The 27,787-nt window shown below is 48.6% G+C and overlaps 1 protein-coding gene across 5 annotated transcripts in view; it reads right to left on the minus strand.

Annotated features, from left to right (window-relative positions):
• LOC133349773 (sterile alpha motif domain-containing protein 15-like) overlaps positions 1-27,787 on the minus strand; it is a 143,208-nt gene that overhangs the window by 71,383 nt on the left and 44,038 nt on the right. For 4 of the 5 annotated variants that reach the window (XM_061563499.1, XM_061563501.1, XM_061563500.1 and 1 more), the window contains exon 1: positions 10,444-10,645. In XM_061563499.1, the coding sequence (XP_061419483.1) occupies positions 10,444-10,485 (42 nt within the window). In that variant the 5' untranslated portion in view covers positions 10,486-10,645. Of the gene's footprint in view, positions 1-10,443; positions 11,229-12,977; positions 13,083-14,769; positions 14,879-23,838; positions 23,966-27,787 lie in introns of those variants that run through there. The other variant, XM_061563497.1, reaches the window with a different exon arrangement.

The raw sequence follows: 27,787 nt of genomic DNA on the forward strand, positions 1-27,787 counted from the left end.
TATATTTACGCGATCTAACCCAAAAAAAAACCTCTATTATGGAGCGTTATTTATGTTTTCCATAACATTTCAGCTATGTACGTTATGCTGTGGTAATAATGAGGCAAAGTGTGATTACCAGATTGGAACACCGAGGAAAACGGCTCTCAATGAACCCGGCCTCGAAATGAAAACTGTGCTCCATGTGACGTCGCCAACCAAAGGGGTGTCACAATGAAAAGGCCACATTTTTGCAACTACTAGCTCACGCCATTGCTGGTGGAAGGGACCGCGCGCTAGAGGGAGCTCTAGCGAGCCCGCTCCATCGAGAGCATTCTTACATACTGCATCTGTGTATGGTACACCAGCTGCACAGTGGCTCAGAGGAAAGCGCTCCAGAGGGTCATCAACACAGCCCAAAAGATCGCCGGCTGCCATCTCCCCACACTGGAAGAACTACACAGTTCACGTTGCATCAAAAAAGCACAGAACATTATAAAGGACTCTTCTCACCCTGGACACTCACTGTTTGAGCTGTTGCCATCAGGCAGACGATTCAGATCAGTCAAAACAAGGACAAACAGATTCAAACAGAGCTTTTATCCTACAGCGATCACCACACTCAATAATGCTAATTAATTATTAAGTAATAGTGTTTACAATTGACTGTGAAAGAGATGTGCAATGACAAAATGTAACCTTATGTGGGTATGTGGGTATACTTGGGCTGTTTTTATATATAGTATAAATTGATTATCTTTCATTTAATTTTATTTTTATTTTCTTGTTTTATTTAATTTAAATTTATGAATGATGCCCTGACTGGTGAGCATTTTAAATTTCGTTGTACTGGTGACAATGACAATAAACGATCTATCTATCTATCTAGGTTGGAGTACCCACGCTTTACCCCACCACACGGGACCCGCCCATCGACTCAGTGCGGCATACCCGTACCGTTGGGTGGACAGAGGGAGATTTAAGAAGCTTAACCCCGTTGCTTCAACTGCCACGCTGGGAGATCAAAACGGCGACCTCTGTATTGCAAGTCCAACGTGGAGCGTTTCAGAATAGGGTAGTGCTCACTCACTATGAATGTTTTTGGAGCTGAGCCCATAAAGATGAATTTCAGCCCTGAATGAGAACCCAAGCTCACAGCCCTGCTCAAAGAGAGCCTCGTGGGGTCAGGGGGTCATGGGTTGAGCACACAAGGAGCCTCATGCATGGCCCCGGGGTCACGTGGCCGTGTGGTTCATCACAGAAAAGCAATGCCTCTGCTTCTCGCCAGTCAGAAGGAATATATTTGGGGAAATGCTATAAAACACGACAAAGATACATTTTAGGGCCACTAACTCTCACATTTCTTCGTTCTCCCCAGAACAAACAAATAAAACTCGGGAGCTCGGACGCAGCAAGCAAAACAACAGTGTTATATTCCAAAGCGTTACACTTTTCTAAAGGATCGATCAGAAACATCTCTCGGGCTTGCTCTCTACATCGCTTTACGATTGCGTGTTCGTGTTTTACGAACGTGTTCTTGACAAGACATTTAACGTTTTCGCTTCACGTCTTGAGAGCTTCCTCGGGAGTTTCACATCCAGACATCGTGCTGAATGACGTGCGGCACGACCCAAAAACACACCGAGTAGCCGTACGCGGCCGTATCATTATTTCTGTTGCACCTAATAGCTGCAATGCCTTCGATGCTGTACACCTTCAACACAAGTCCGTGGGCTGGACGAACATAATGCACTCAAGATCGTGTTTCATTCTCGACGGCTCACAACGTCATTAGCATGCAAATAACTGAAAGACGACAGTCCCGCACGACGTCCCGTAAAGCCGCTGTTGGCCTTACGCTGGGTTTTTATCTTTACCCATTATGCCGGCGACGCGCTGAAACACTGGACGGTTAATTTCCGACAGAGATAACCATTCAGCCTGAATTAAATCTGCGTCGGCGAGCCCAGCCAAGCACAGCCCAGCCCCAGCCCAGCCTTCAAAATATACAAACACTTCGTAAAAAAAATTAAATGTGGCAAAACAAATCATGGAGCGACTCCACAAGTGGGGATTACGCGACACCCGGCCGTAAAGCATTCCGGCTCAACGCCGCGGGGGCCTCGCGGCAAACACTCTGGACTGGCCCGCGAGAGTAATGAAGCTAAAAAAGACCGTGTCCAACAACCACTCCACAGGAACCCTTTCTGCAGCGGAGAAGGGTTTTAAGGGCAGCACTCCTGACGGTGTCACGGCCACTATGAGCCCACGGTTCAGTTGAGCACGGAGCACGTGCGAACGAACTTGTGAGCAGCGTCACACAGCGGTACTCCTCCTCCTCCTCCATCGCTGCGTTTCCATGACCACTGGTGCCCTGGAGCAACCCACTTGCGGTCCAGGATCAGCAGCACGGGCCGGGATCCGTGTCCCTCCCACGCAATGTAAGCGGTGTGGCGCGGCCCCTTCCCGATACACCGCTCCCACCACCCTTCCTTCCTCTCCCTACCCGACAAAGCCGAGGGGGTGTGGGGCTAGCAAGGTGAGCTTGCTTGGGTTTTTATGAACAGCATTCAAGAATCCTGAGTGAGGTTCGGTTATCCAAAGTGAAAATATTTCAATTCAGTCATTTTGTACCCATGTGCTTTTATATATATATAAAACAACACGGTCAGCGTAAGAACACCACGTGCAGCGCATCCCAGTGCTGCGTTGAGTTCGCGGTGACACAGTTGGTTCCAAGCGTTGCCCGGGTAAAAGCTTGTGGGCTTCCTTTATGCAAGAGCTCTTGCCTCCAGCACGCCTGCAAATCAGAGGTCGCAAACGGGTTTTGATTCCTTACCCGTACCCGGCCGCACCAGGGTCGCAAATGGGTACCCGTACCCGGCCGGGTACAGGTACCCATACGCTACCCGTACCCTACCCGAAATGAGTGACAAATGGTTACTCACCGGTGACTCACGGCCTACCCGTACCCTTACCCGGCCGCACCAGGGTCGCAAACAGGTACCCGTACCCGGCCGGGTACGGGTAGCCGGGTATCGGGTAGGGTACGGGTATCGGGTAGGGTACGGGTATCGGGTAGGGTATCGGGTAGGGTACGGGTATCGGGTATGGTACGGGTATCGGGTACGGGTAGCCGGGTATCGGGTATGGGTACGGGTATCGGGTACCCAGTTGCGACCTCTGCTGCAAATTGACCCATATTGCACCCCTCCCCTGCACCCCCCTGCTGGGGTAGGCCCAGTAGGGGGCGCAACGGGAACGCGGGCTCCACCTTGTGAGCCCAGTTTTTCCAACCCAGTCAGGAGCTTGATCGAGTGCTCAACGATACAAAGTGTAAATCTTGACTAAAAGCTTTCGTGACTGCAGGAATTCCTATTCTTTGGGCCTTTCGGTGAAGTCACATAGATGGTTTACGTAGACGTAGCTTTTTGTTATTTTATTTGAACCATCTACGTGACTTTACCGAAAGACCAAAAGTGTAATAACCACGAAAACACAACTTCCTATTTCGTGATATTTCTTAATTCGTGTCAACCACCACTCTCAAAAACAATAAAAAAGAACCGGCTGACTACCTAAGTGAGAGTAGGTGTGTGTGTGTGTGTGAACGCTTAGCCCAAGATGTATTTTAGAAACACAACGATTCATCGCGGCAGCTATCCTTTTCTGAATCTACAATTAAACCGCTTGTCACGTAAAACCACAGCTCGCCATCGTCCCTCCAAACCCCTCCACATCGTAGCAGCGCGCCTCTTTGCTGTTCTCCACCCCTCCCCATGGATAACCCCTCCAATCATCTTACCCGCACTCCCTTATTACACCCCCCACCCCCGTTCCACCTGCATCACCACCCAATCAACCCTCCACAGGTACCCACGCATTCCCAATCAGCCACCCCGTTCTAACCAAACAAGAGCAATCGCTAATTCACACACCCCCCCCTGCCCACCGCCCCTTTACCGGTCACATGATGCAAAGAGCGTGGCTGTTTTCATACGCAGCGAGTGGGACACACACACGTGGACACTCACACACACACACGAGGACACACACACACACGAGGACACACACACACACGAGGACACACACACACACACACGTGGACACACACGTGGACACTCACACACAACAACAACCGCCATTCGCCACTAAGTGGCGGTGACGTCACCACGATGCTTGTGCCAGGCCAAGTGCACCTTGAGGCCACGTGAAGTGTCGAACGCCCGCTGGCAGGAGGTCACGGGGCAGACCCAGGTGCCACGGGTCGACTGACCGAGATGACCGAGATGACTGGCTGATGCACCACCTGTGCCCCCTACTGTACCAACTTGCTGTGCTTTAGCCACCCGGCGCTCCACTCGTTGTTGTGAGCGTCGCTCCTCCGCCCTCCGTTGTTGTTGGAGGGCGACTGCCTCCAACTGCCCAGTAGCGTCCTTCACGAGCCTCCTCCACTGAGGCCGATCTTGACACCGCTGGTACCAGTCATCGGCAAGTCCACTCAGCTCCACGTCCTCCTGTACCACATCACTCCATCTCTTCTCCAGCCCGTGCCGCGCCCGTCTAGCCCCCTCGATCCGGCCGAACAAAAGCTGTTTAGGCATGCGGTGGCTGGGCATGCGGGCTACATGACCCAGCCAATGCAGCCTTGCCTGCCGGAGGAGCTCACTGATGGGACTTTGCTCAGATCTTTCAAGGATTTGTGAGCTCCTCACACAATCCAGCCTGGTTAAACCCAAGATGGATCGTAGGCAGGCCAACCTAAATGTTTCCAACCGGCGAAGATGCTCCACCAGGGGGGTCCACGCTTCGCAAGCGTAGAGAAGGGAGGGAATGACCGTGGCCGAGAAGACCTGAAGCTTCGTGCGGAGCGACAGACCAGGTAGCTTCCACACAGCGTTACGCAACCGATGAAAAGATATTGCCGCTCGACTGATTCGGAGTGAGACCTCTGCTGATAAACTGGAGCCGGTCATAAGCACACTGCCCAGGTATGGGAAACTCTCCACTCTCTCCACAACTGCCCCATCACCAATTGGGAGTTGTGGGGGTGGAGGGTCCGATGGTACAAAATACCCAGGCAGGTGCTTAGTTTTGGTGGGGCTGATGGTAAGGCCCCACCTCTTAGTGGCACGCTCCAGTCTCAGCAGCAGCGTCTCCAACTCCTCTTCTGAATGAGCAGCTATTACCAAATCATCGGCATACATAACGTGGTTGACCAATAGGGAGCCATCCCTTGATCGCACCCGGGCATCGATCAGCCTCCCATTATATCTGTACCAAATGGAAATTCCCCCGGTACAGCTATTGAAGGCTTCACGAACTACGCGGTCAAAATAGATGTTAAATAATGTGGGAGCCAGAGGACATCCCTGTCGCACCCCAAGGTGTACAGGGAAAGGCTCCGACTCCCGGCCACGTAGTTTTACCCGGGCCCGCTCACCATCATGAAGGTCTTTAATGATCGTGAGCAGAGGGTCAGGGACTCCGAAAGCACGAAGAACAACCCAGAGCCCAGTCCTACTGATGGTATCATAGGCCTTGACCAGGTCAATAAAGCAGAGATGTAGGTCTTTTTGGAATTCCCTACACCTCTGCTGTAGCAGACGGACAGAAAATATGGCATCTGTGCAGGACCGCCCTTTCTTGAAACCGCATTGGGGCTCCGCAAGCCTCTCCTCAGCGTGCCTAGCAAGGCGATGTTGAATAATCCTTGCCAGGACCTTACCCGGCACACTGAGGAGTGAGATGCCCCTGTAGTTGTTACACACACACACGTGGACACACACACACACGTGGACACACACACGTGGACACACACACGTGGACACACACACGTGGACACACACACGTGGACACACACACGTGGACACACATACACAGCAACCTCCACATCCCGCGAAGGCGATTAACCGGGACTTGGGGGAAGAGTCGTCGTCGCACACAGCATTCGCTACGACGTTTGAGATGATTCACAATGCATGTTGCGGAGGTGGAGTGGTGGGTGGGTGGAGTGGTGGGTGCACCGGTTGGCGACATGCACAATAAACGCAGCATCCAGAGTTGGATTCCCAGCCACAGCGAACATCAAGGGTGAGTGGTGTCTGAACCAATTCTGGGCCCTCATTCACCAACTCGCATTGGCCTGCATGATTCCGTATGGTTAAACAACTCCCCATTACTCGCATGGTGTGGCAAGCCCTTCGTCTTGTCGGTAGGGTGACAAAAGGCTGTACAATAATGTTTGTATTAGTAATAGAAGAAAGTATGACCAATTTCAAAAGCACACACCGCCATCTTGTTGGTTCTTTCGGTAAAGTCACGTAGAAGGGAAATAATAAAATAATAAAACATAATGAAATAATTCTCACGACGTTTCGGCCACAACGCAAGCAGCCGTCCTCAGGTGAAGAACAGGTCTGTCGGGAAGACAGCGTCTGAATGAAACACCCCAGGCTTGGAGCGTCTATTTAAGCTGGGTTGGAGGGGGAAGAGCGCCTTGACAAAATAATTTGCATATCAAGAGGAATTTAGCATATTTATGGGAAATGCAGATATGGGATTAGTACTACTTGTGAAATGCGTAGGAGGTGGGCGGGGGGTTTCAAATTCATATTATGCCCGTGCATTATGCAGGATTAGCAGCATCAAAGGGAGGGGATAGGGGTAGCATTAATAAAGGGAAGGAATGTTAATAGTATGTAGCTGCAGTAACTAAACCACCACGTAAAAACCACGTAAAAAACCCTTCTATGTGACTTTACCGAAAGAACCAAGAAGATGAATCCTTGCAGTCACGAAACCTTTAAATCTAAATCCACACGACACTAGTTTTGAGGATTCATTGCTATATCAGCGTCCGTTGTGGAAGCTAGCGTGGAGAGGCAGGTGACAAAGAGAAAAATCCCCCCATTATAGTAAACACGAGATTGTGATCTCACGCAGGAGATGAGTGTGTGTGTGCATGTCTAGGACTCAGGGTTAGTTGATGGCCTCCAACAGAATAGTTTTATAGCCGACTGAAGATTTTAAATTAAACCACATCAAAAGGGCGCAGTGCAGATGCCAAAAAACTGTAAATTATTTTACACTTTACGGCATCCGAACGATAACCATGCAGGTCGTAAAAGCAGGAAGCAATCGTGTTGTGGCCTATGATTCATTTCCCACCCTCTTGCACACTCCACTCCCAATTCCATTATTCAGATATGATAGAGAGTTTTTTCTCCCCCCATCCTTGATTTGTATTTGTTAAATCCATTCTGAACAGCGATTACTCAACGCGCAACTTGCACGATTTAATATTTGTGCTATGGGACTTGTAGTGCATGCGTGGGTTGAAGCATTTAGCGTGAATTTAGTAACGGCTCGTAAATTCCACCGATATCAATCCTCAACACGAAATCCACGAAGATCCCAACAGTGCGAGAGCTTTAAACGTGTTATGCTGATGTAGAAAAGCCACCCGCCCACTTCTAAGCCCAAAATAGTTCGGCAGTGAACTCCTACTTCGGTTAAGCGCTCGATGCTTGGCAGCAAAGGTAGCCAGGCTTCATTAAGAAGGCGTGGTGCGTCAAGGTGCTGAGTAAAAGTCTGCTAAGGTTATGAATGGCATTGTTCAGTCTAAATAACATGTATGATTACTAAACAAGATGCTCTTAATATACCATTTTAGAACTTAAAAAAAAACTTCAACTATTTTTTTTAACAGGAATGCCCACTGAGCTCTATCGCTAGAAGCGACCTGACCACAAATGATAGCTCAACAAAGTGGCTTTACCGTGAGTATATTTCTAGCAGCCAAATATTATAAAGGCATGTTTCTAAATGTCGAGGGAAAATCCGGAGGACCCGGAGAAAAATCCATACCACGACGGGGAGAGAGACACGCAAACTCCATATATACGGGCGTCAGGGTCGGGATCGAACCCACGACCTCCTGTATACCAGGCGAGGTAGTTAATGTCTCCCCACTGATAAACGCGCAATTCCCAGAAAGAACAACCTGCTCTTACACAAATGACCCGGTCGGCTCTCACTCGCTAATTATAAGGTGATTTGGAAAAATAATGATGCTCGGTGCAATTTTTATAAACCGCCACTCAAGCACGAATAATCTTTAAAGCCCTAAGGACGTCGTTGATAGTGTCAAGACTGCAACTTGCAAAGGTTGTCACTGAGTACACTTGTGGCAAAATGGTACCACAATGAGGCTTGTGAGTGACAGGTCAGAACAGACCAAATCTCTGCTACCAAGGTGTTATTTCCACCCTTAACATCAAATATTTTGTTTGCTATTTATCAATAATATTTCGAATGCTTTATTTTAGTTGGTTCTTCGCATTAAAAAATAGAGTGTATATTATTAAAGTGTACAATGTTAATGTCTAATATTCTATAAATCAGTAAATATTCTATAAAACATGTTTGGTAATATATATCATTACTTCGTAACTCTTATTTGAATGCGCCAAACCTCACTGAGGCAGTCATGACGGTAGTGCGTATTCTGACACTTGCTCAAACATTCACAGTTTTTAGCCGTTAAGGTTGCACTCGGTATACACAAAGTGCTTGCCACAAATGAACCACAATACCTTGCTGATCTCGTCAAGGAGCAGAAACCATCATGCGAACTCCGGTCATCCTCGCAGTGGCTTTTGTCTAGCCATCAAACAAAGACGGTCACTGCATTACGCGGTTTCAGATGCGCTTCTGCGGCTATCTGGAACGCTCCTCCTTCCCATATTAGGAAGCCACCGAAGCTATGCCCTTTTAAATCTAGATTGAAAACTCATTTCTTTATAACTGCTTTTTGTTTCGTTTGTTGTCCTTCCCCCGCGCCTCCGATCAGCACGGTTGGCTACGTGCGGTGCGAAAAAAGTTCAACATGCATAAATACAAACATAACAGAGGCGACAGTGCCACCTTGTGGTGACCACGGTGAAGAGGCGTCAATTCTCATTTCTTCTTCATCCTCCCTCGCCCTCTCCGAGCCTCGCGTTCATCTTTTCACACTTTTTTTTAACACGGAAGAAATGGCCGTGTAGGGACCCCCCCCCCCACTCTGCCCTAACGTGCTCTCCCTTAACATGTGCCTATCACCACTTCCTTACGCACGTCCAATCACGTCAAGATCCTTACGATGCCCAGAAGGAAAGAAATTCCTCCTGGGAAGAAGGGGCCCATGGGCAGAGGTCGCAAACGGGTTTTGATTCCTTACCCGTACCCGGCCGCACCACGGTCGCAAATGGGTACCCGTACCCGTACCCGGCCAGGTACAGGGTACAGGTACCCGTTCCCTACCCGTACCCTACCCGAAATGAGTGACAAACGTTTACTCACCAGTGACTCACGGCCTACCCGTACCCGTACCCGGCCGCACCAGGGTCGCGGCCGGGTACGGGTAGCCGGGTAGGGTACGGGTATCGGGTACCCGGTTGCGACCTCTGCTCATGGGTGATGAAGGGGACTGGCTTCTTCACATCCAATGACCGTGACCCCGCAGGGAGAACTTTTAACCCCTGGACTTGAGAGAGAGGGAAAAAAAAATCTCCTGTCCCAGACTTGTGTTGGTGAAATCGAATCCACGATCCCATTAAAGATGGGAGTAACAACATATAAATTTGACGTGGGCTGCGGAGATGAAAAAGTTAAGACATTTCACCGTGAATAACAAAAGATTTAAATGACCATCTGTTTCCATCTAGAATGCAATTCAAGGGGCACTCAGCAAAGCTTTCGCTCTGTAAATACACGAGCATTGATAACACAGTAAGCAGCCGAGCTTTAAAGTGAAGCCTTTTAAAGTATTTTTAAATGCTTTTTTAAAGTCTTTACTTTAAAAAATGTCCTGTTCTCATATTTGTTTTTGATAAGTAATCATTTGTTTACATTCAACAGGCCCAGCCAATATTCTTGTTTAATCACGTGGGAATGCGTTTTGATAACTTTTCTAGTGTGTCAAGCGGGAACATTTGTTTTATATCAAATTTCCAGATGCTTGCTGCATATTGCAAAGGAGTACACTGGCGCTACATATACTCACTGTGACGCACACCTCGAAGAAGACAGAGTAAACACTTAAACATGTATTAGCTAAAGCACTTTCCCTCCCAACAACAAGAGTTAAAAATGTGTTATGACAAACACTGCAAATCTTGACGAATAAATAGCTGAATGTGTTGAACGGATCGTGTTAATATTTCATGGAATTTAAGCTCTTGATTATCAATTTCACCAAAAGAACAAATAATACAATGATGACACAATGACTTTTGACCCAAAAAAACAGGACAGCAGATGCTCATAGCGTTGTATTCAACAGAAATAAAAAATGTAAAATCTAAGGTTCATAATAAAAAACAAAAACTTATCATTCATATAGTTGTGCATTCCAAGTAAGCAATTATCACAACATAATTTTCTCACAAAATATATTCCCACACGTGTATCCAGTCTCACCTGCACGTATTCTGGTCTGGTGTTCCAGACTTGAGTCTCCATCTCGGCCTCGCACGTCTTGCTCAAATGCCTCCTGCTCTGGTTCCTGCCGAGCTGCGTGCTTCAAGCCTCCGAGAAGAGATGGGGAATCGTCGCAAGGAATCGGCTGGGAAACAAACGCCGCTCGTTCGCTTTTTAGGACACTCGTCGTCCCAAAGCTGGGCTCGCTGAAGCTAAGCGGAATCTGCGACGTGCAGCTCACCGTGCTGTTCTCCTTCGTGGCCTCGTCCGTGACCGCGGTGCTGGGGTGCTCGTAGTGAAACGTGGCCACTGGACAAACCGCAAGATGCGGTTGACGCGTGTCGTCGGATTCGCTCGCAGCGTTGCTGGCAATCTGTTCATTTGCTGTGTGCTCCTCTGGGACCACCTGCTCAGCTGTGCCTGGTTCTACGATTTCCCTGTGGTCTACCACCTCTGGCTGGAACACACCTGGCAACTGCTTTACGCTAATCTCCGACTCCTCCAACCTGTGCCAGCCCAGCTCTGCACTTGGCACCTCCTGCACGCTTGGCGGCTGGCGCAGATTAGAGAGGTCTGCTTTTATTTGATCGGACTCCACATTTATAATCCCTGGAAACCTGATTCTTGGTTCTGCTAACTGCTCTGGGACGGCCTGCTGTTCCAAGACCTTTGTTGTCGCTTTCTGCTCAGCTTCCTTCTTTTTTTCTGACTCCTTGTGCAGAACCTCCCGAGCCAATGGACTTTTGGGCTTGGTTGCAGCAGACTTTTGCCTGCCAATGAGCAATCTACAAGAAATAAACAAAAAGCAATTTCACTTGGAGGTCAAATGGCACTTCATCGGTGTATTAAAACATACGTGCCATTTTATGGTTGTGTGGCATTCACGCGATTTTAAGGTCGTGAAAAACTTAAGAGTATTAAAAAAGTACCGATCACACCCCTGTTTAAAAAAAAATAATGGTTTTAAAAATATTTCCAAGACAAAGACACGTACAAGGTAAAAGGTGCAGCCCTGCAATTGCTCACTCACACCGCTGCTGGCGGAAGTGTCACCACTAGAGTATGCTATAGACTAAACTTTTCAACTATAAACTAAACTAGTTATATTTTGCTAGGTAAGGCCCACTGAGCTATACAGCGCCTTGTCAGACGCGACCTGGCCACAAATGATAGCTTAACGAAGTGGCTTATCATGTTAAAATTGACAGCAGTAACCAAATACTCTAAACGCATGTTGATTCTAAATGTGCAGGGGAAAACTGGAGGAACCAGAGAAAAATCTACACAACCACGGGGAAAAATATGCAAACTCCAAATATACAGGCATCAGGCTCGGAATGGAACCGCCAACCTTCTGTATACCCGGCGAGGAAGTTAACATCTCCCAACCATGCTGGCCAGACAACTGGGAAAACGTTAGGGTACCCACACTTTACTCCCCCGCACGTGACTTGCCTATCAACGAGCTATGCTGTACCCATCGACACAGCTGGGTCGACACAGGTGTGTGGGGAGTTAAGAAACGTGACCCCATTATTTCAACGCCAGGAGACGCACATCGAACTGGTGACCTCCGTGTTGCAAGTTCAGGTGCGCTAACCGTTACACACCCACGGGGGCATCATCCCCATCGTACCGCGTTAAACAAAACACAGATCAAACGTGTTGGCAAACAGCGGTTTGGTTACGGGAGAGAGGATAGCTCGGGTGCAGGGAAGAGCGAGACCGTGCGCTCCGCTATCTCATGCGAGCCGTGCCTTGCGATCACCTCCCAAAGCACGTGCACGCCACTTTGCCAAATGACGTCAGACAGGGACAGAGGCTTGGGAACGAACTCGTTGCCAGTTTATTCTGCACCCCCCCCCCCACCCGCTACCCAACCCTTGATTGAGCCCTCGCACTGGAAAGGTGCTGGCAAGAGCCCCGGCTTTTATTCAACCGCTTGATTAATATGTGCGCGTGCATCTCGCGGAGAGAGCGTGCCCCGTGGCTCCTGAGCAAACAGGCCCAGCTGGAGTTAATGCGTCTGGCAGCGGGCACTAAAGGCCTGGCGCAGAAGCCCCGAGCCCATTCAGGCGACCAACATAAGCCGCACTTTAAAAGCTTTTCACGGGACGAGTGATGGATGTTTTGTCAGGATTCCAATAAGCGCTGGAGATCTTTGCAAAACCCAGGATGCGAAAATGGGCACGTCTCGCTCACGGATAGGAGCTTTATTTGTGCAGAATCGCTAAGCTCATTTGACTGTTGGCGTCTTACTTTGTAAGCATTTAAAATAATTTCTACTTAATATGACATAAAGCATTTGCTCAATTAACATGGCATTGAAAACCCCCAAAATTAACCTAAAGCGATGCTACATAACGCAGCCGTGATATCTAAGAGCATTGTGATATATCACACTTGATACGTAACCATAAAAGAGCGTTACAGGGACAGCAGGAATAAAAATCCAGGGGATTTACACAGCCTCTCCACCGGCCCCAAGTTCCCGTGCTGAGTGGCAGGGTCGCCCCCCCCCCCCCCCTTCTTACTTGACACGGCCGATGGTGTTCTTGAGCAAGGTGCCTGCAAACTCCTCCGAGATGCCCACCAGGCTCACACCATCCACCTCCAGCACCTGGTCACCGACGTCAATCCTGGACAACAGAGAGGGCACCACGCTCGCAGGTCGGGAAAACCACTCGCGGGGTGCAGGGCGACGCCCGGCCTGCAACACCGAACCTCCAACAGAGAACCGTCGATGAAGCGAGAGTTCATGAAACCACCTGTACTGCCCCACCCATTACGGGGAAAACAGCCAAAGCACATCGCCCTGGCGATCTGCCTAAGTTGTGGTCCCTCTGGATGAGGCCGCGGGTTGAGAGTTTCTCCTCGCAAGCTTTTACCAGGCATTGCCTGCGGTTGACTTTGGGAGCTGGCAAGCCTGCGGGTGAAAGCTCAGGAGAAGAATTTCCCAACATAACGGAAGGAACAATCTCTAATCACGCGATTCGGACCTGCGCACTTTAAAAAAAAGGAAGCTCTGATCTCGGCCCAATGTCAGGGATGGGTGGTGACAGTCGCCGTCAATTATTTGGAGCTCCACGAACCCAGGTGATTCAACAGACCTCGGTTTCAACCACCGCTGCAATATCCAACATCAAAAGGGTTACTTGGAATCAGCAAATCCCTTGATATTTCGGAAAATGCGTTGTTCCTTATTTTTTTAAAGAACGCGAGCTCGTGAAAATGAGGCAAGCGGAAGGATTTAGGGAGGGGGGGTCAAAAGGCAGCACCACCAGGGCCTGTATCCCGGGGACCCCGAGTAATCCCGGGTTGAAGGCCGGGGAGCAGGCAAAGTAAAAACAGCAGTCGGGGGTTTTTTGTGTGTGCGGCAAACGTTTGATGATTACAATCGCAGCAAAAAAAACGAAACTTCCACAAAGACTTTTCACAAGCATGGCCGTGGTCTCAGCCAGATTTTGATGGGCATGGACAGAGTGAAAAGGGGGGAAAGGAAGAATGTTTCTTTTGCAATGTACGGCGGCGGTGTAAGCATATGATTCAGTAACGTGTACCTTTTGAAAAGAGATAAGAAACAAACTGTGGATTCCCCACTGTGAACACTGGAGGCAACAATGCACACAGAGGTCACTTAATGTCAATTGTTTATTCTGAAAAGCCTCGGTGATTCTTCAAGGTTTTTCACTCGGGCCATACATCGGGTCGTTTGGGCCGGTTCCCTTTTCAGAAGTGTTTTGTGTGGTGGGAGAACACCAATGTTTCTGGAGAAAATCGACGCATCGAGACAGGTTTTATGAACCCACTTGCTGTGCTGCCACCTTGCAACCCCGGCTGGTGCGAGGGTTTCACAGATCTCTACGCGATCCACCAACACGTGTGTTCACCAACGTGCCCAGGTGGAAGTTGCGTCGCATTTTATTTTACCAGGGTACGGCCCACTGAGCTGTATAGCTCTAGAAGTGACCTGGCCATCATCAAATGACAGCTCAACGAAGTGGCTTATGAAGGGAAATTTACATCAGCCAAATACACCAACACGCGTGTTTCTAAACGAGGGAAGACCCGGAGGACCCGTAGAAAAAGCCACGCGACCACGGGGAGAACATGCAAACTCCGTATATACAGGCACGAGGGTCGGGATCGAACACACGACCTCCTGTATACCAGGCGAGGTAGTTCGGGTGAAGCAGACGTGATGAGCATCGCTTCTGCTTCACCGAAAAGAAACGCTCCAAGTGTTTGATATGTTTTGCCGGTTGATATGCCCCACCTTTTAACAGTGCCTAACCCAAAATAAAAAAAACACCTCCCCCCCCTCACCTGCCGTCCACCTTGGCAGCTCCTCCGTCCAGCAGAGCCGCCACGTGGATATTCTGCTCTTCGGGGTTGGGGCCTCTCCCCAGGATGCCGATTCCAAGACCTTTGGGGCCTGTGGGCACATAGGACATGACCGATGGAAACCAGGCTCGGCTCTTCGTGAGTGGTGTGTTGAAGACAGAATGTGGCCATAAAAATGTAATATCTTTCCCATGGGAATGCCTGTATGACTCAGGTTCTTCTAACTAAACATTGTTCTTGGAGACTTGTTAAGACCATCTTCTTGGTTCTTTCGGTAAAGTGACGTAGAATGGAAATAATAAAAATAAAACATAATAAAATAATATAATAATATAATATAATAATTTGTTAAGACCACTCAAGATTTGCTGGTTAGATTGGTAAAAAAAAGACCCTAATCCAAGCAAATGAACAAATGAGATTTTTTTTTTTTACACTGAACTCAGCCATGCACATTTTTCAATCACTCCGTTATACCTGAGCCACCTTTATCCAATACACGACTCTTCAACTCTGCCACTTGTTAGGTTACTCAACCGCGCCGCAACGTGACACTGTTATAGCACGCCTCGGGTATGCCGCCTTAACAAACATCAACACTGAACGTTTCAGAATGTTCCCGAGCAGCGAACGTTACGCATGAAGGCTGTCAAAGTTAATATGCGTTTTAATAATACATTTTAAACACGCATTCGTCCAACGAGTATCATTTATAAATGACAACGCATAATTTGCCATGTCCACATGTGACCAATAAAACATCTTGCTGGATGCCGAACTCTGCCAGTTGAGGGCGCAAGCCAGAAGCCGCAGTCTAAAGAGATGGACCGCTTGCGTGTTTGTGTGTGCAGAGGGGAGCGGTAGTGTAGTGGTTATCGCGCTGCGCTATGAACCCGGGGACCCGAGTTCGATTCACGGTCAGCACCAGTGACGATTATCTGAACCGGTCCTGAGCCTTCCCTAGGTCGACTCGGCCTCAAATCAGTACCTGGTTCGGTGTAAAACATCGCCACTAGGGAGGCAAAGGCGGCCGGGCGTGGTGCTGGCCCATCCACCCCCTCGTGTGCTGTGCCGGCCTTCATAGGTGCTACTTGCTAACGGCACTTGCCCCAACAGTCTGTTCAGGCTATACGGGATCTATGTTTGTTGTGTGCAGAGGAGGCTACGTGTTATCGGTGACCCAGTTCTGAGCCCACAGAGATAAGCAATCGGCGCCTGCTTCACCCGAAAGAAACTGCAAGTGCTCAAACTGTTTGGCCAATAACACACGAACTCTACACACGTGCGGGGCAGTTGCTGTGAATTTGGAACAAAATGCAAAGCAGAAGAATGTAATGCAAAGCACCGAGCTGGGGGTGTGTGTCAGCCGGCTGTGATTAAACCGGGTTCTCAGCTGTGGGTGTGAAATGATGGTCTCAGCCTGGTAACCACTGACTGCACACAAAAAAAAATCCCCATCGTATTATTATTATATTTAATATTGGCTAAATTCCAGCTGTGGGATTTTAAAAAAGAAATCAGTTTTGCGTGTGATTTGGCATATTCCACGGACAACTTGTTTTTCTCGGAAACAATTGTGATAGCAATAACGGGGTGGGGGTTATTGATTCTGCGAGAGTTCCAAATTTGATTCTTCAACTCACGACATGACACGAGTGCGAAATTGGAAGACATCTGGCAACAAGACAAAGACATATGCCGACAAAAAAACCAGCACACTGTGAACAAGTCTTGACAACTCTGTGGGCTGAGAAGGTTGCCAATTGGGAGTATCATGCAAACTTATGGCACACTTTGGAAAGACTGGTTATACCGATTGTTTAAACACCAAGTTGTTATACAAATATTTTAAAAAATTAACCCGTAAAAACAAAGTTTTTCACTATAAATCCTTTATATGCGTGGCATCGGGGCGGCTAAAGTCTTCTCGTTCTCTGGCTTGAGATGGCTGCCACCTATGGGTCAGATGATTGTGTGCCAGCATTAACCAATTGGTAAATAAATATTTTAAAAAAATTCCCTAAACAGTGTAAAATTTTGGAAAACATGTTTCACGAAAATTCATTGTCACGCACAACGAGTATGTGTGCAAAATTTCAGCTCGATTGGATCACGGGAAGTGGGTTAAAAAACGAGCGAAAGATTTGCACGGTCCTAAGCAAGCAAGCAAGCACGCAAGCACGCAAGCAAGCAAGCGAACTTAATATAAAGGATTTAAAAAAGACACCGATGATGTATATCGAACGGGATGACATGCGAGGTGCCTGTGATGCCAGGACCACGCTCGTTCTCTCCTCTCGTCTCACGTGCCACACGGGTGCCCAGATGCCAACTGCCCATTGCTGCTTCCGCTAAAGCCACACGCCACCTGAACCACTATAGAGGAACGCACAGAGCAGTCGGCCAACTCTCCAGGGGTGCACAAGCAAGAGCCTTTGAGAAGGATGGGGCGGACGCTGTTAGTGAGCACCAGCTAAGGCCAGCACCAGCGCTGGCACCAGCGCTGGCATTCATACACAATATGAGATCATCATTTAAGGTTGAGTTGACCTAGGACTCCTTACAGCACAGTCAGATACAACTTGCCACTGATTTATTCCGTGGTTGGGAATTAAACTAAGGTCACTGGGTTAGTAAAGCAGTGCTCTAACCATTTGTATGTCCCCAGTGATGATGTTTACAAACTGCACCAGGCATTCGATTAAGGTTGAGTTGAGCTAAAGGAAGCCCAGGCCCGGTTCATATAATTTGCGCTGACGGTAGTCGAGGTGGGGGAATTAGACTCGGGTCGTCACGATAGCCGCTACACTGTTACAAAGACAAAGATCCCCCGCATAGCCTTGAACAAACTGTGGGGGCAAGTGCTGTTAGCGAGTGGCACCTATGAAGGCCGGCACGGCACACAAGGGGGTGGGTGGCCAGCACCAAGCCTGGCCACCTTTGTCTCCCAAGTGGCGATGTTTACACACAACACCAGGTACTGATTTGAGGCTGAGTCGATCTAGGGGAGGTCCCGTTCAGATAATTGTCACTGGCGTTGGCCGTGAGAGGTAATCAAATTCGGGTCAGCGGGTTCATAGCGCAGCGCGCTAACCGCCACACTACCGCTCCCCACGTACAAACACAAACAAACGACGACACGCCGCACTAACACGGGCTACGAGTGGCATCACCTCCCAACGGGAGAAATTAAGATGCCGAGTGACCTGCTGCTCCTCGCACAGTCACCGCTCTGTGTGCACGCGCGCGCGCGGTCACTGCCCCCGCATCGCGTCACGCCGACGATGGTCGAGCACGCGCAGCGGCGGTACCGCCGGGACAGCTCCGGCCGCGCACAGCGAGGGGGACAGCCGAACGGTAATTGGCACTTAATGACACGCGGTGAACGCCGACAAGCAAGCTGGCGAGCGGGCGAGCGTCATTCGCCGCTAAAGCTGCCGCGCGCTGTGTTAGGGTGACGGCAACGAAAGGCGGTGTTGCTTTCTCCTGGATGCGCAATAACCCCCGAGTCTCATATTTACGAGAACGACTGCGCGTGCCAGCACTGCGTTGAAAATCGAGGCCAAAATACTTCAAGGAACGTACAGCGCCGTAGCAATTAAGTGTGCGCGTCACGTCATGGCCTGCGTGTGTCAGAACTGGCAGTGAATGTCACGTTCGTAGTGTGCCATGCTCAGAACCCGGCCACCCGAGTTCAATTCCCGCTCACGGCCAAGGCCAGTGACGATTATCTGAACCGGTTATGGGGTTGGTTTTCTTAGGTCGACTCAGCCTCAAATTACTCCTATTTAAACTATTTTTATTTTACCAGGTAAGGCCCACTGATCTATACAGCTCTTTTTCAGAAGCGACCTGGTCACAAATGATAGCTCAACAAAGTGGCTTATCATGCGGAAATGGAAAGCAGCCAAATACTCGAAACGCATGTTTCTAAATGTGGAGAGAAAAACTGGGGGACCCGGAGAAAAATCCACGCGACCACAGGGAGAACATGCAAACTCAAAATATACAGCAGGCGTCAGGGCGTGGTGCTGGCCACCCACCCCCTCGTGTACCGTGCCAGTCTTTATAGGTGCTCAACAGCACTTGCCCCAAAAGTCTGTTTAGGCCATACATGCTTTTTGTCTATATACATCACGTAGCAATGATTAATTACAGCTCTTTGGTTAGTAAATATTAGATGCAACCCAAAAGATAAACGGCTGTTATCTTTTAGATAAGTACCTTGGCTGTGTTTTCTGGGTTGTTATTAATGAGGCTTTAACTTTTTGTGAAATTCACCATTATTAAGCACCTTAGAGATGTCATCCTGACTTCACAGCCATACATTTGTATACATTAATGCAGTGCATTAGAGCGCACCATGCTGGAACAATTGATGGAGACTTCAAAACTGTATTTTGTCATGAATGAAGTGCATACATAACGGCCCAAATATACACAGCGTAGATACGCATCAAAAACACAGAGCGTAAGTCGGAAATTGAACCCAGTGGCCCGTATTAACGCCGTGCCACTCTGTCTAACGGGGGACGGTCACTATAACTCCAATGTAAATTACATTTTTGCATAAAGTTGTGTTTCTGTTCGAGACTTAACCTATAGAAAACAATACAAATTGACCAATGCGTGGCCTGAAACTTGGCGATAAAAACCAGAGTGATATGGATGAACCTTTTCAGCAAAGGCAATGAAATCGATGGAAAGTGGTGCAAAATCCATGCACGTGCAAGATGTTTCTTCCGCGTTTGGATCCGTACACAACGCAACACCACGACACGAGACGGTGGCCCGTTCGTCAGCAGCCACAGAGGCTGCCCCTCTGATGACACCCAAACAGAGTCAGCCTCAACCGCCCATCGTTCCGGCACGGGGGTACGGAGGGGGTTGGGGGGCAGAGGACGTCGCTTCCCTCCCAGTGCCCCCCCCCCCCATGGGACAGGTGGCATGGCCACTCTGTTTGCGCTTACCGAACGCTCACGTATGTCGCCATGCAGGAACCCTGCTCGCGAGGGCAGGGGGGGGGGTCATGTTCCAAATAAATAAAAGTAGCTAAAATTACCCTGAACGCCAAAACCCCCAGACAGAAGAAATGTAAGGTGAGATTAAATAGTAGCTCCTTGGTTCCAGAGTTGATGGACGAGCAGTCATATTTAGCCGTACGCAGAGCCGGCCCAGCCACTAAGCGACCCTTGCAATTGCAAAGGGCCCCGTGGCCAGCAGAGGGCCCCCTAGAGTCACTGCTAGCGAGTGGGTGAAAAAAATCAAACATCAAAAGGGCCTCCAACCAAATTTTGCTTAGGGCCCCCAAAGGTCTAGGGCCGATTCTGGCCGTACGCGAGGAGAGAGATGAAGAGATGACGACCGCCGACGATTACATGATTACGCCCAAACCTGGAGTGTTCACTGCAACTGAGAGAGAGAGAGAGCGCCGGTCAATTCAAGCGTCGGGCGAACGGTCCGTTTACCCGCCAGACGAGGAAGCCAATTTTTAAACAAGCGTTTCATTGCACCACTCGTGCACAAAGCCACTGGTAAAAGAGCTGTCAGAGAAATATGCCATGAGCAAGACGGATCTGTGCTGCTCGGTTTCCTGCTGCAAATCCAACAAAGAACTGTGGTGGAAGAAAGATTCTCCAGAAGATGGACTTGTCTGCCTTCTTGTTGAGGTGAAGAATTCAAGACGTAAATCTGTCACTTAAAACAAACACCTATTGTGACGGTTTAAGATTTTGGCTACGTTTTGGTTTTGTCACCCCCAGTGATTGAGGGCAAATGTCAATCGTTATTTTCATAGAGCTCCCGCCCTTTTTTCGCGCTGCACATATAACACATTTATTTTCTCTTTCAAGGTTCCGCTGTTTACATTAGCAAGCAGGCGTACACCTTGGCTGTTTTCCTTTTGCCTCGAGAGGAATTCCCTGTCTCTGGTCATGCACGGAAAGGTGCAAGCCATTCTACACCTGCCTAAAAAGAAAACACACCAACTAAAAGCTGGCTTTATTAATATTGACCACATTTCAGCCCATTTCCCCCCCCCCCCCACAATTTTATCCCGATTGCGCCATCAGGATTGTGCCACGAGACGAAGAATCTTGCTGTTAAAGAACAGAACTACCTCTGAAGTCACTTCAAGTTACGTTCATTCCATGCCGCTCAAACTGACATTTCTAATTATCAGCGCTAGGAATTCAGGCAAATTAAGTTACAGAACCAAATTTAACACGATGTATTTTTACACGCTTTTATTTAACTCACTTCGTCTGTTGTATCCTCAAAAAAGAAATATTGTAACTAAATTTTTACACACTTCCCAATGTGCTATCGACTGCAAACTTGAAATAGCTATGTCATACTGATGACAAGACTATATTCTATCATACAAAATCCAAAACATCTATTTTTAAACATTTTACACGCTTTTATTTAACTTACTGTGTGTATTGTCATATCCAAAAATCTTATAACTCAATTTCAACCGTATTCCCAATGTCGTATCGACTGCAAACTTCGTATAGGTATGTCATACTGATGACAATACTATATTATATCATTAAAAACTATATGTTTTAAAACAATCTTTTTAACGGCTCTAATTGTCCACGCTCAACTCACGTTGCCTGTAAATCACCACGTGGTCCCATACGTCACGGCAAGCCTCGGGGAGCCACGCCGAGGGGCGGGGGATGTGGAAGGAGGGGGAGGGGCGATGGGGGAAGGGGGCACGGGGAGGGGCAGCTCGGACAGTACATTTCATTAAAGCGTGTTTTTAAAAATAGTATTTTAAAATATTTGATTGTGTCTACAGTCATTGGTAACTGGGCATGAGACCGTGAACTCACAGCGCTTCAGGAACCCAATTTAACCCCAGGTGGTTGCCTGGGTTTCAACCCAGGGGTCTTGATGCCCCCAGCTCAGTGCTTTGACCCGTGAGCCCGGCGGCCACCGCCACCAGCTTCAAGTCAGATGTCACCCAGAAGACGAAGGTTTACGAAGGTTGGGGCTTCACGCCGCTTGTATAGTGTTGCCAGATTTTTTGCGGAGATGGAATGTTGGCTGGATTATCAAAGCGCATGATTCCTGTACCGCATTCACGGATGCATTGCAATTGTGCGGTGCAGGCCCTGGAAAACCATTCTAGGAATACAGAGCCTCCTACTGAAGCCTCAACATTTTCTAACATGTGGAGGAAGTCTGTCTTTCCAAAGCACCGTTGGTAGGCGCACACAGAGGTGGAGGCAAACAGACCCTGTTTAATATGTTCTGGCAAGCGATGTGTGGGTGGTGATGAATACAAAATCAAGCCGAATGAATCAGTCAGAGAAGTAACATCAGTCTTACTGAAGAGTGCCTCTCCGCACAGCACCACTGATAAGGGATAGATCACGTTGCTCGCCGCTAGGGGTGACCGTGATTATGCAAGTACAGTACCAGAAAAAGCATACGATGTTTCTTAATTATTCAAACGACTTCATAAGCAAGTGCAAATAAACAAAAGCAGGTTTACTTCAGTCGCTTAATGTGCTTTTTGCGTTGTTCTAATGAATGCAGATACATAGACTGATTGAGTAAGGTGTAATGATAGTGTCTAAAGCACATACCAATTTAAACCTGCATGAAAATCGGACGTAAACTCATATTTAAGTGAGTGTTGCAGGCCGTTTCTGAGGAGGGGCTGGTCACCCCGTGGTGCCCTTATAAAACTCAACGTTTAACCTACTTACGCCGGCTTGTGCCCGCCCTCACATTCGGGCATATTTGCGGAATACACCACGCCGCCGTTGACAACTGGCCATTGACCGAGCAACCCAACGTTCCTACCAGCTCCCTCCGCAGGAATGTGTTTCACAAGTGACCTGGTCACAAACAATAGCTCAACAAAGTGGCATATCACGTAGAAACTTACAGCAGCCAAAAACACATCAACGCATGTTGATTGTAAATGTGGAGGGAAAAGCTGGAGGACCCGGGAAAAAAATCGACACGACCACGAGGAGAGAGACATGCAAACTCAAAATATGCAGCAGGCGTCAGGGTCGGGATCAAACACACGACCTCCTGTATACCAGACGAGATCGTTAACATGTCGCCACAGAGTCGATCACGGTGCACCCCAGACACTGCGTTTCGACATCGCGCTGGAAAACATCTCCACTTTGGCTGACAAAGTGCATTTTGCGGGAGGCAGCATTCTGCTAAAGGCAATATCAGGTCGTGAGAGTTGCCACATACAGCATTCTGATGCACGGCTCTGCAAAAACCCAAACGATTGTCAGAACTGAAACGGGTTTCTTACTTACATTGAGTAATTTAACCACTTTTGGGTGAAGTGATGCATTTGAAGTAAGCTTGTTTTATTTGTGCTTGCTTATAAAGTCTTTTTACGAGTTGATAACTGAGCAACGTCATCTGCTGTTACCGGTACTTGGATAACCGTAGTCGCTTGCAGCGAGCCACACAAGCCATCGCTCATCATGCAGGGAGGCTTTCCCTGTGCTGCAGAAGTAACTTCTCTGAGTGACTAATAATAATGTAGAAATACAACCGACATGGCTGATGTTCTTGAAAAAATACTGTTATGGGGTAACTGATTGAGGCCTCCAGACTCTCAATTCTACTGATAGCGAGTGGCGACCAGCGCCATGGATACATCGCAGCTGGGATGTCAGTGCGATGTTCCGCTATTCCCCGCGCGTGCCAGTGCAATTCTTCAACCATGCAGTCACTACGCTTGACACACCGTGCCACACGCTCCTCGTGCGTGGAAAATAATTTCCAAAACCCCTTGGAAAAAGCAACCAAATGAATTTAGGCCTCCCTCCTACGCACAGGTACCTGCACAAAGAACACACAAGCTCCTCACAGAAATGTGCCCAAGTCAGGAATCGAACCCAGGCCCTTCGTGCCTTGAGCCACGCGAGTTAACACTGCGCCGCTTGACGCAAACATGCTTGAGGACCCTCCCCCCCCCTCTGAGTGGGGGCCAAAATCACGCCAAAACTATTTGAACGCCACAAGCGCTGAATCGTGGCCCCCCCATTGCGCTCGTACCTTTATCCAGCTCCACTGGAAACGATTCCAGATCTGCTGCGACCACCGCCGGCTTGCGAGTCTGCGCAACGACTGGAAGAGCCGCATCTCGACGCCCCTCTTCAGCCACTGGTGGGATCTCCTGCACCTGTGAGCACGGAACATTCAAATTAGATACTCATCTCAATGATCATTTTATGTCCACTCAAAATCATCCAATGGAACATTTGATGCTAAGCGTGACTAAAATGGACTCGTGGTACCTAATAATGGGCGAGTCATTTTTTTTAATCCCCCTGCTACTGTTCACCCAGCCATAAGACGAGATACACCGCAGTCAGTTGAGCAGCAGGTGGGGGGTAAATGTCCGGGTACTCCCATCTCTTCCAAGGCGTGCGGCCAGTGTGAAAGAGTAGGCCAAATACCCTCTCGAGGGATTCTATAGAGCTCTCTCTAGTGGAAGCCCTTCCGCCACAAGCGGCATGTTGCAGGGCAGCACCTTTACCGTGGAGCTTATGACTTGAAGAGTGATGGTAACGGGTTCGACTTAGGCCTCTTTTCCCGAGTGGCAGCGGCCACCGGTGTTTGATGCACAGCGCTGCCGAATCTCGCTAATTGTGTAATTAAAACGAGAAAATTACTGAAAACCTCAACGCAGCCAGGTTTATAGACCACACACTCAATGCGGTGACTGGTGGCCGCAGCGAATGTTTACTTTGCTTGGCCAGAAACCACACTTTGGGTGGCGATTGTACGTTACAAAAACAGCGGGGGTGGGGGGGGGCACATGAGACGATGCTCTTGGCACGAGGTTTGTTGAAGCCACGGTGCCCACCATGGAAATTATAAAGGCAGCTGCGATAGCGTAATTTATTTACTCGACCCAGACCACCTGCCAACTTCCTCGCGCAACTTTCGGGAAACCAAAATAGAACCGGCAGACTCTTGAAATGATGCTATAATTTGAGCACCGGCGCGTTTGCTGCGATTAACAGTCCGCACATGGCTCATTTTGGACCGGTTACAGAGGGATTGTTGCAACAATGGCAGACTAAAAGTAGAATAAAACAAAGTGCCCTCCCCTAGAAATTGTGTGAATAATCAACCCTGGCACCATCTGGTAGCCGAGCTGTACTTCCACCGGAGGATTCACAAATACGATGCAGGCATCACAGCGATAAACTCCGCTACTCCTGATGCAATGTCTGTCTGTGTAACCACCTCAATGTTGCCCTACACCAACATCAGTCATACGAAGAAGAATCAAAAGGCGAAAAAAGACTCGAGGATCCATATATTGATCATTTTCCACGAAACGCGAGTGTTGTATCGAGCACGCGGCTCCGATGCCAGGTACGCCGGGTTGGCGTCACATTGCACCTAAGCTGACCCTTGGTGCCCGGCAAGGAGCCCAACTCTCTCCGTCCTGCTCACAACTTGCGTTGGCGGCCTTCACTGAAGAGCCACAACGATCGAGCGAGTGGGGGGTTTGAAGCGACCAATCGGCGCACAGCGGCGCGCATGCCGACCACGGAGCCCAATTTAGCAACGTGCCAGAACCATCGTCGTCTTTGTAACGTCTTGCAATGTTGCAAAGGCAATGGTTGATGATTGCGCCACTGTAAGAAGGCAGTGTGAGACGCAGCATTATTCATGCCAACAGACCCCCAACACTGCTTGATGATGGTTGATAAATGAATATAACGATGGCACGGTCATTTGTCTGCATCTGTGAGAAGACGCTGCTGCAGGAAGCTTTGGACGAGCAGCAAGTTTAAGTTTGGACAAATGAGTGGAATAGCTATCTGATGTGTTTCCTTCTGGAAATCTGTGAAAAAGAGCTTCATAGCTCATCGGATTCCTCCAGTATAAATAAATGTTCTGATTCTGTTTCACCTTTATTTCCGCGTGTTATTCGTGATGTTATTCATGCTGGGGAGCATCTTCGGAAATTGTTCCTGAAGAAGCTCCCAAGCTCATTATCGTAGCAGCACGATAATGAAAACCCGAGGATAAGCACGGTTGGCTACGTACGGTGCGAAAGAAGTTCAACATACATGCAACCTACACAGGTAGTGAACAGAATGGCAGCCATGGGGCCAAAAGATGAGCAGCTTCACTGGGACTTGATGAGATAAAACTCAATTGCCTGCCGTTAATTACCAGCAGAGCCATTGAACTGACGGCAAGCTCAAGGATCCGTATTGTATCGGTAGGAGAAGAAAAACACAACTTTGCATTCTGTAAACCTCGATCGTCTCTCACACTCGCGGCAACTTCTGCCCACGTAACAATAAAATTGAACGCAGCGCTTGCTTGCTGTATGCTGGCTTTGCTGCACATCTGGAATGGTGCTCCTAATTACCGTGCAGATGAGGCAGACGCATCCATGCCAGTCATACCCAATACCCACACACATATATATGAACATAAATATATCGACGAGCTACCGAATTGTACAGTAGGTGCCTGGAAGCACTCAATCTATGTCGATCTGGTGAATGTCTGGCCGCACATGGCAAGTTTATTTAGCAGCGGGGGCTTTTCACAAAATATATCCCTTTCTGATACGTGTCGCCACAGTACGGCTCAGAGCCCGTGTCAGGGCAGAGCAATCTCGAAGCGCGAACGGGCAAACACAAATCCACCCAAATGAACACGTGCACATAATAATTATATTCGAAAGCCAATGGGCAAATGAACAGAGAGGTCTTGAGCGATGGGGGAGAGATGAGAAATTATTGGCTCACGAAAACCAGCAATTACTATTTTTGATTACTATTTTTTTTATCAGGTAAGGCGCACTGAACTATATAGCTCGTTTTCTGAAGTGACCCAGTCACAAATGAGAGCTCAACAAAGTGGCTTATCATGCGGAAATGTATAGCAGCTACATACTCCAAGCGCATGTGTCTAAATATGGAGGGGAAAAACCAGAGGACCCGGAGATAAATCCACGCCACCACGGAGAGAGAGACGCAGACTCCAAATATACAGCAGCAGGCGTCAGGGTCCGGATCGAACCCACGACTTCCTGCATACCGGGCGAGGTAGTTAACATCTCGCCGTCGAGAAGACGAACGGAAGGAACGATTCGCAATTAATTTCAAAGAATATATTAGAAAGGATCGATGCCGATCGAGAGAGAGAGATGGGGAGGCCACCCTCCCCACTGTTTTGAAGACGCGCATACCGCGAGCTGCGGCCAGAAAGGCTCCAAGGGAAATGCGCGAGTAAACACAGCCACTCGTTTCGTTAATAAACATCACACGCACCTGTGTTTGGGTGGGGTAAGAGTGGGGGGTAAATTCCCTCGAGATATAAATTAAAAAGTTCAAACTGTATAAATTGTGTTTGTTAATCTCCACCGCCATCAATGGAAAGGCCTCCTCTCCCTCCCACTGTCACCGATTCACGCGGCCATGCGACGATCAGCACGGCCACGTACGGTAGCGAAATAAGTCCTACATGCCTACAGAGTGCATGCAAGCCGATCTCGGTGCTCCATCTCCACGGTAGTTGCCCCTCTCAAAAATCAACCGCGCCCCCCCCGCCTCCCTCTCCTTTGACTGCCATTCTCTTCTCAATCTTGTCCATCGGCCAAAATCCCAGTGATGTGTCCTGCCCAAGCCAGTTGATGCCCTGAAGGAGTCAATAGGATGTCTCTGACATCCGCCCGTATTTTGATTTAAAGCTTTCGTGACTGCAGGGATTTATCTTCTTGGTTCTTTCGGTAAAGTCACGTAGAAGGGAAATAATAAAAATAAAACATTATAAAATAATTATCACGACGTTTCGGCCACAACGCAAGCAGCCGTCCTCAGGTGAAGACCAGGTCTGTCAGGGAGACAGCGTCTAAATGTCTCCACGACAGACCTGGTCTTCACCTGAGGACGGCTGCTTGCGTTGTGGCCGAAACGTCGTGCGAATTATTTTATTATGTTTTATTATTATTACTTTATTATTTCCC

The sequence above is a fragment of the Lethenteron reissneri genome, chromosome 31 (assembly GCF_015708825.2).
Source record: "Lethenteron reissneri isolate LAM-NWPU_2019-01 chromosome 31, ASM1570882v1, whole genome shotgun sequence".
In the NCBI taxonomy this organism is placed as follows: domain Eukaryota; kingdom Metazoa; phylum Chordata; class Hyperoartia; order Petromyzontiformes; family Petromyzontidae; genus Lethenteron; species Lethenteron reissneri.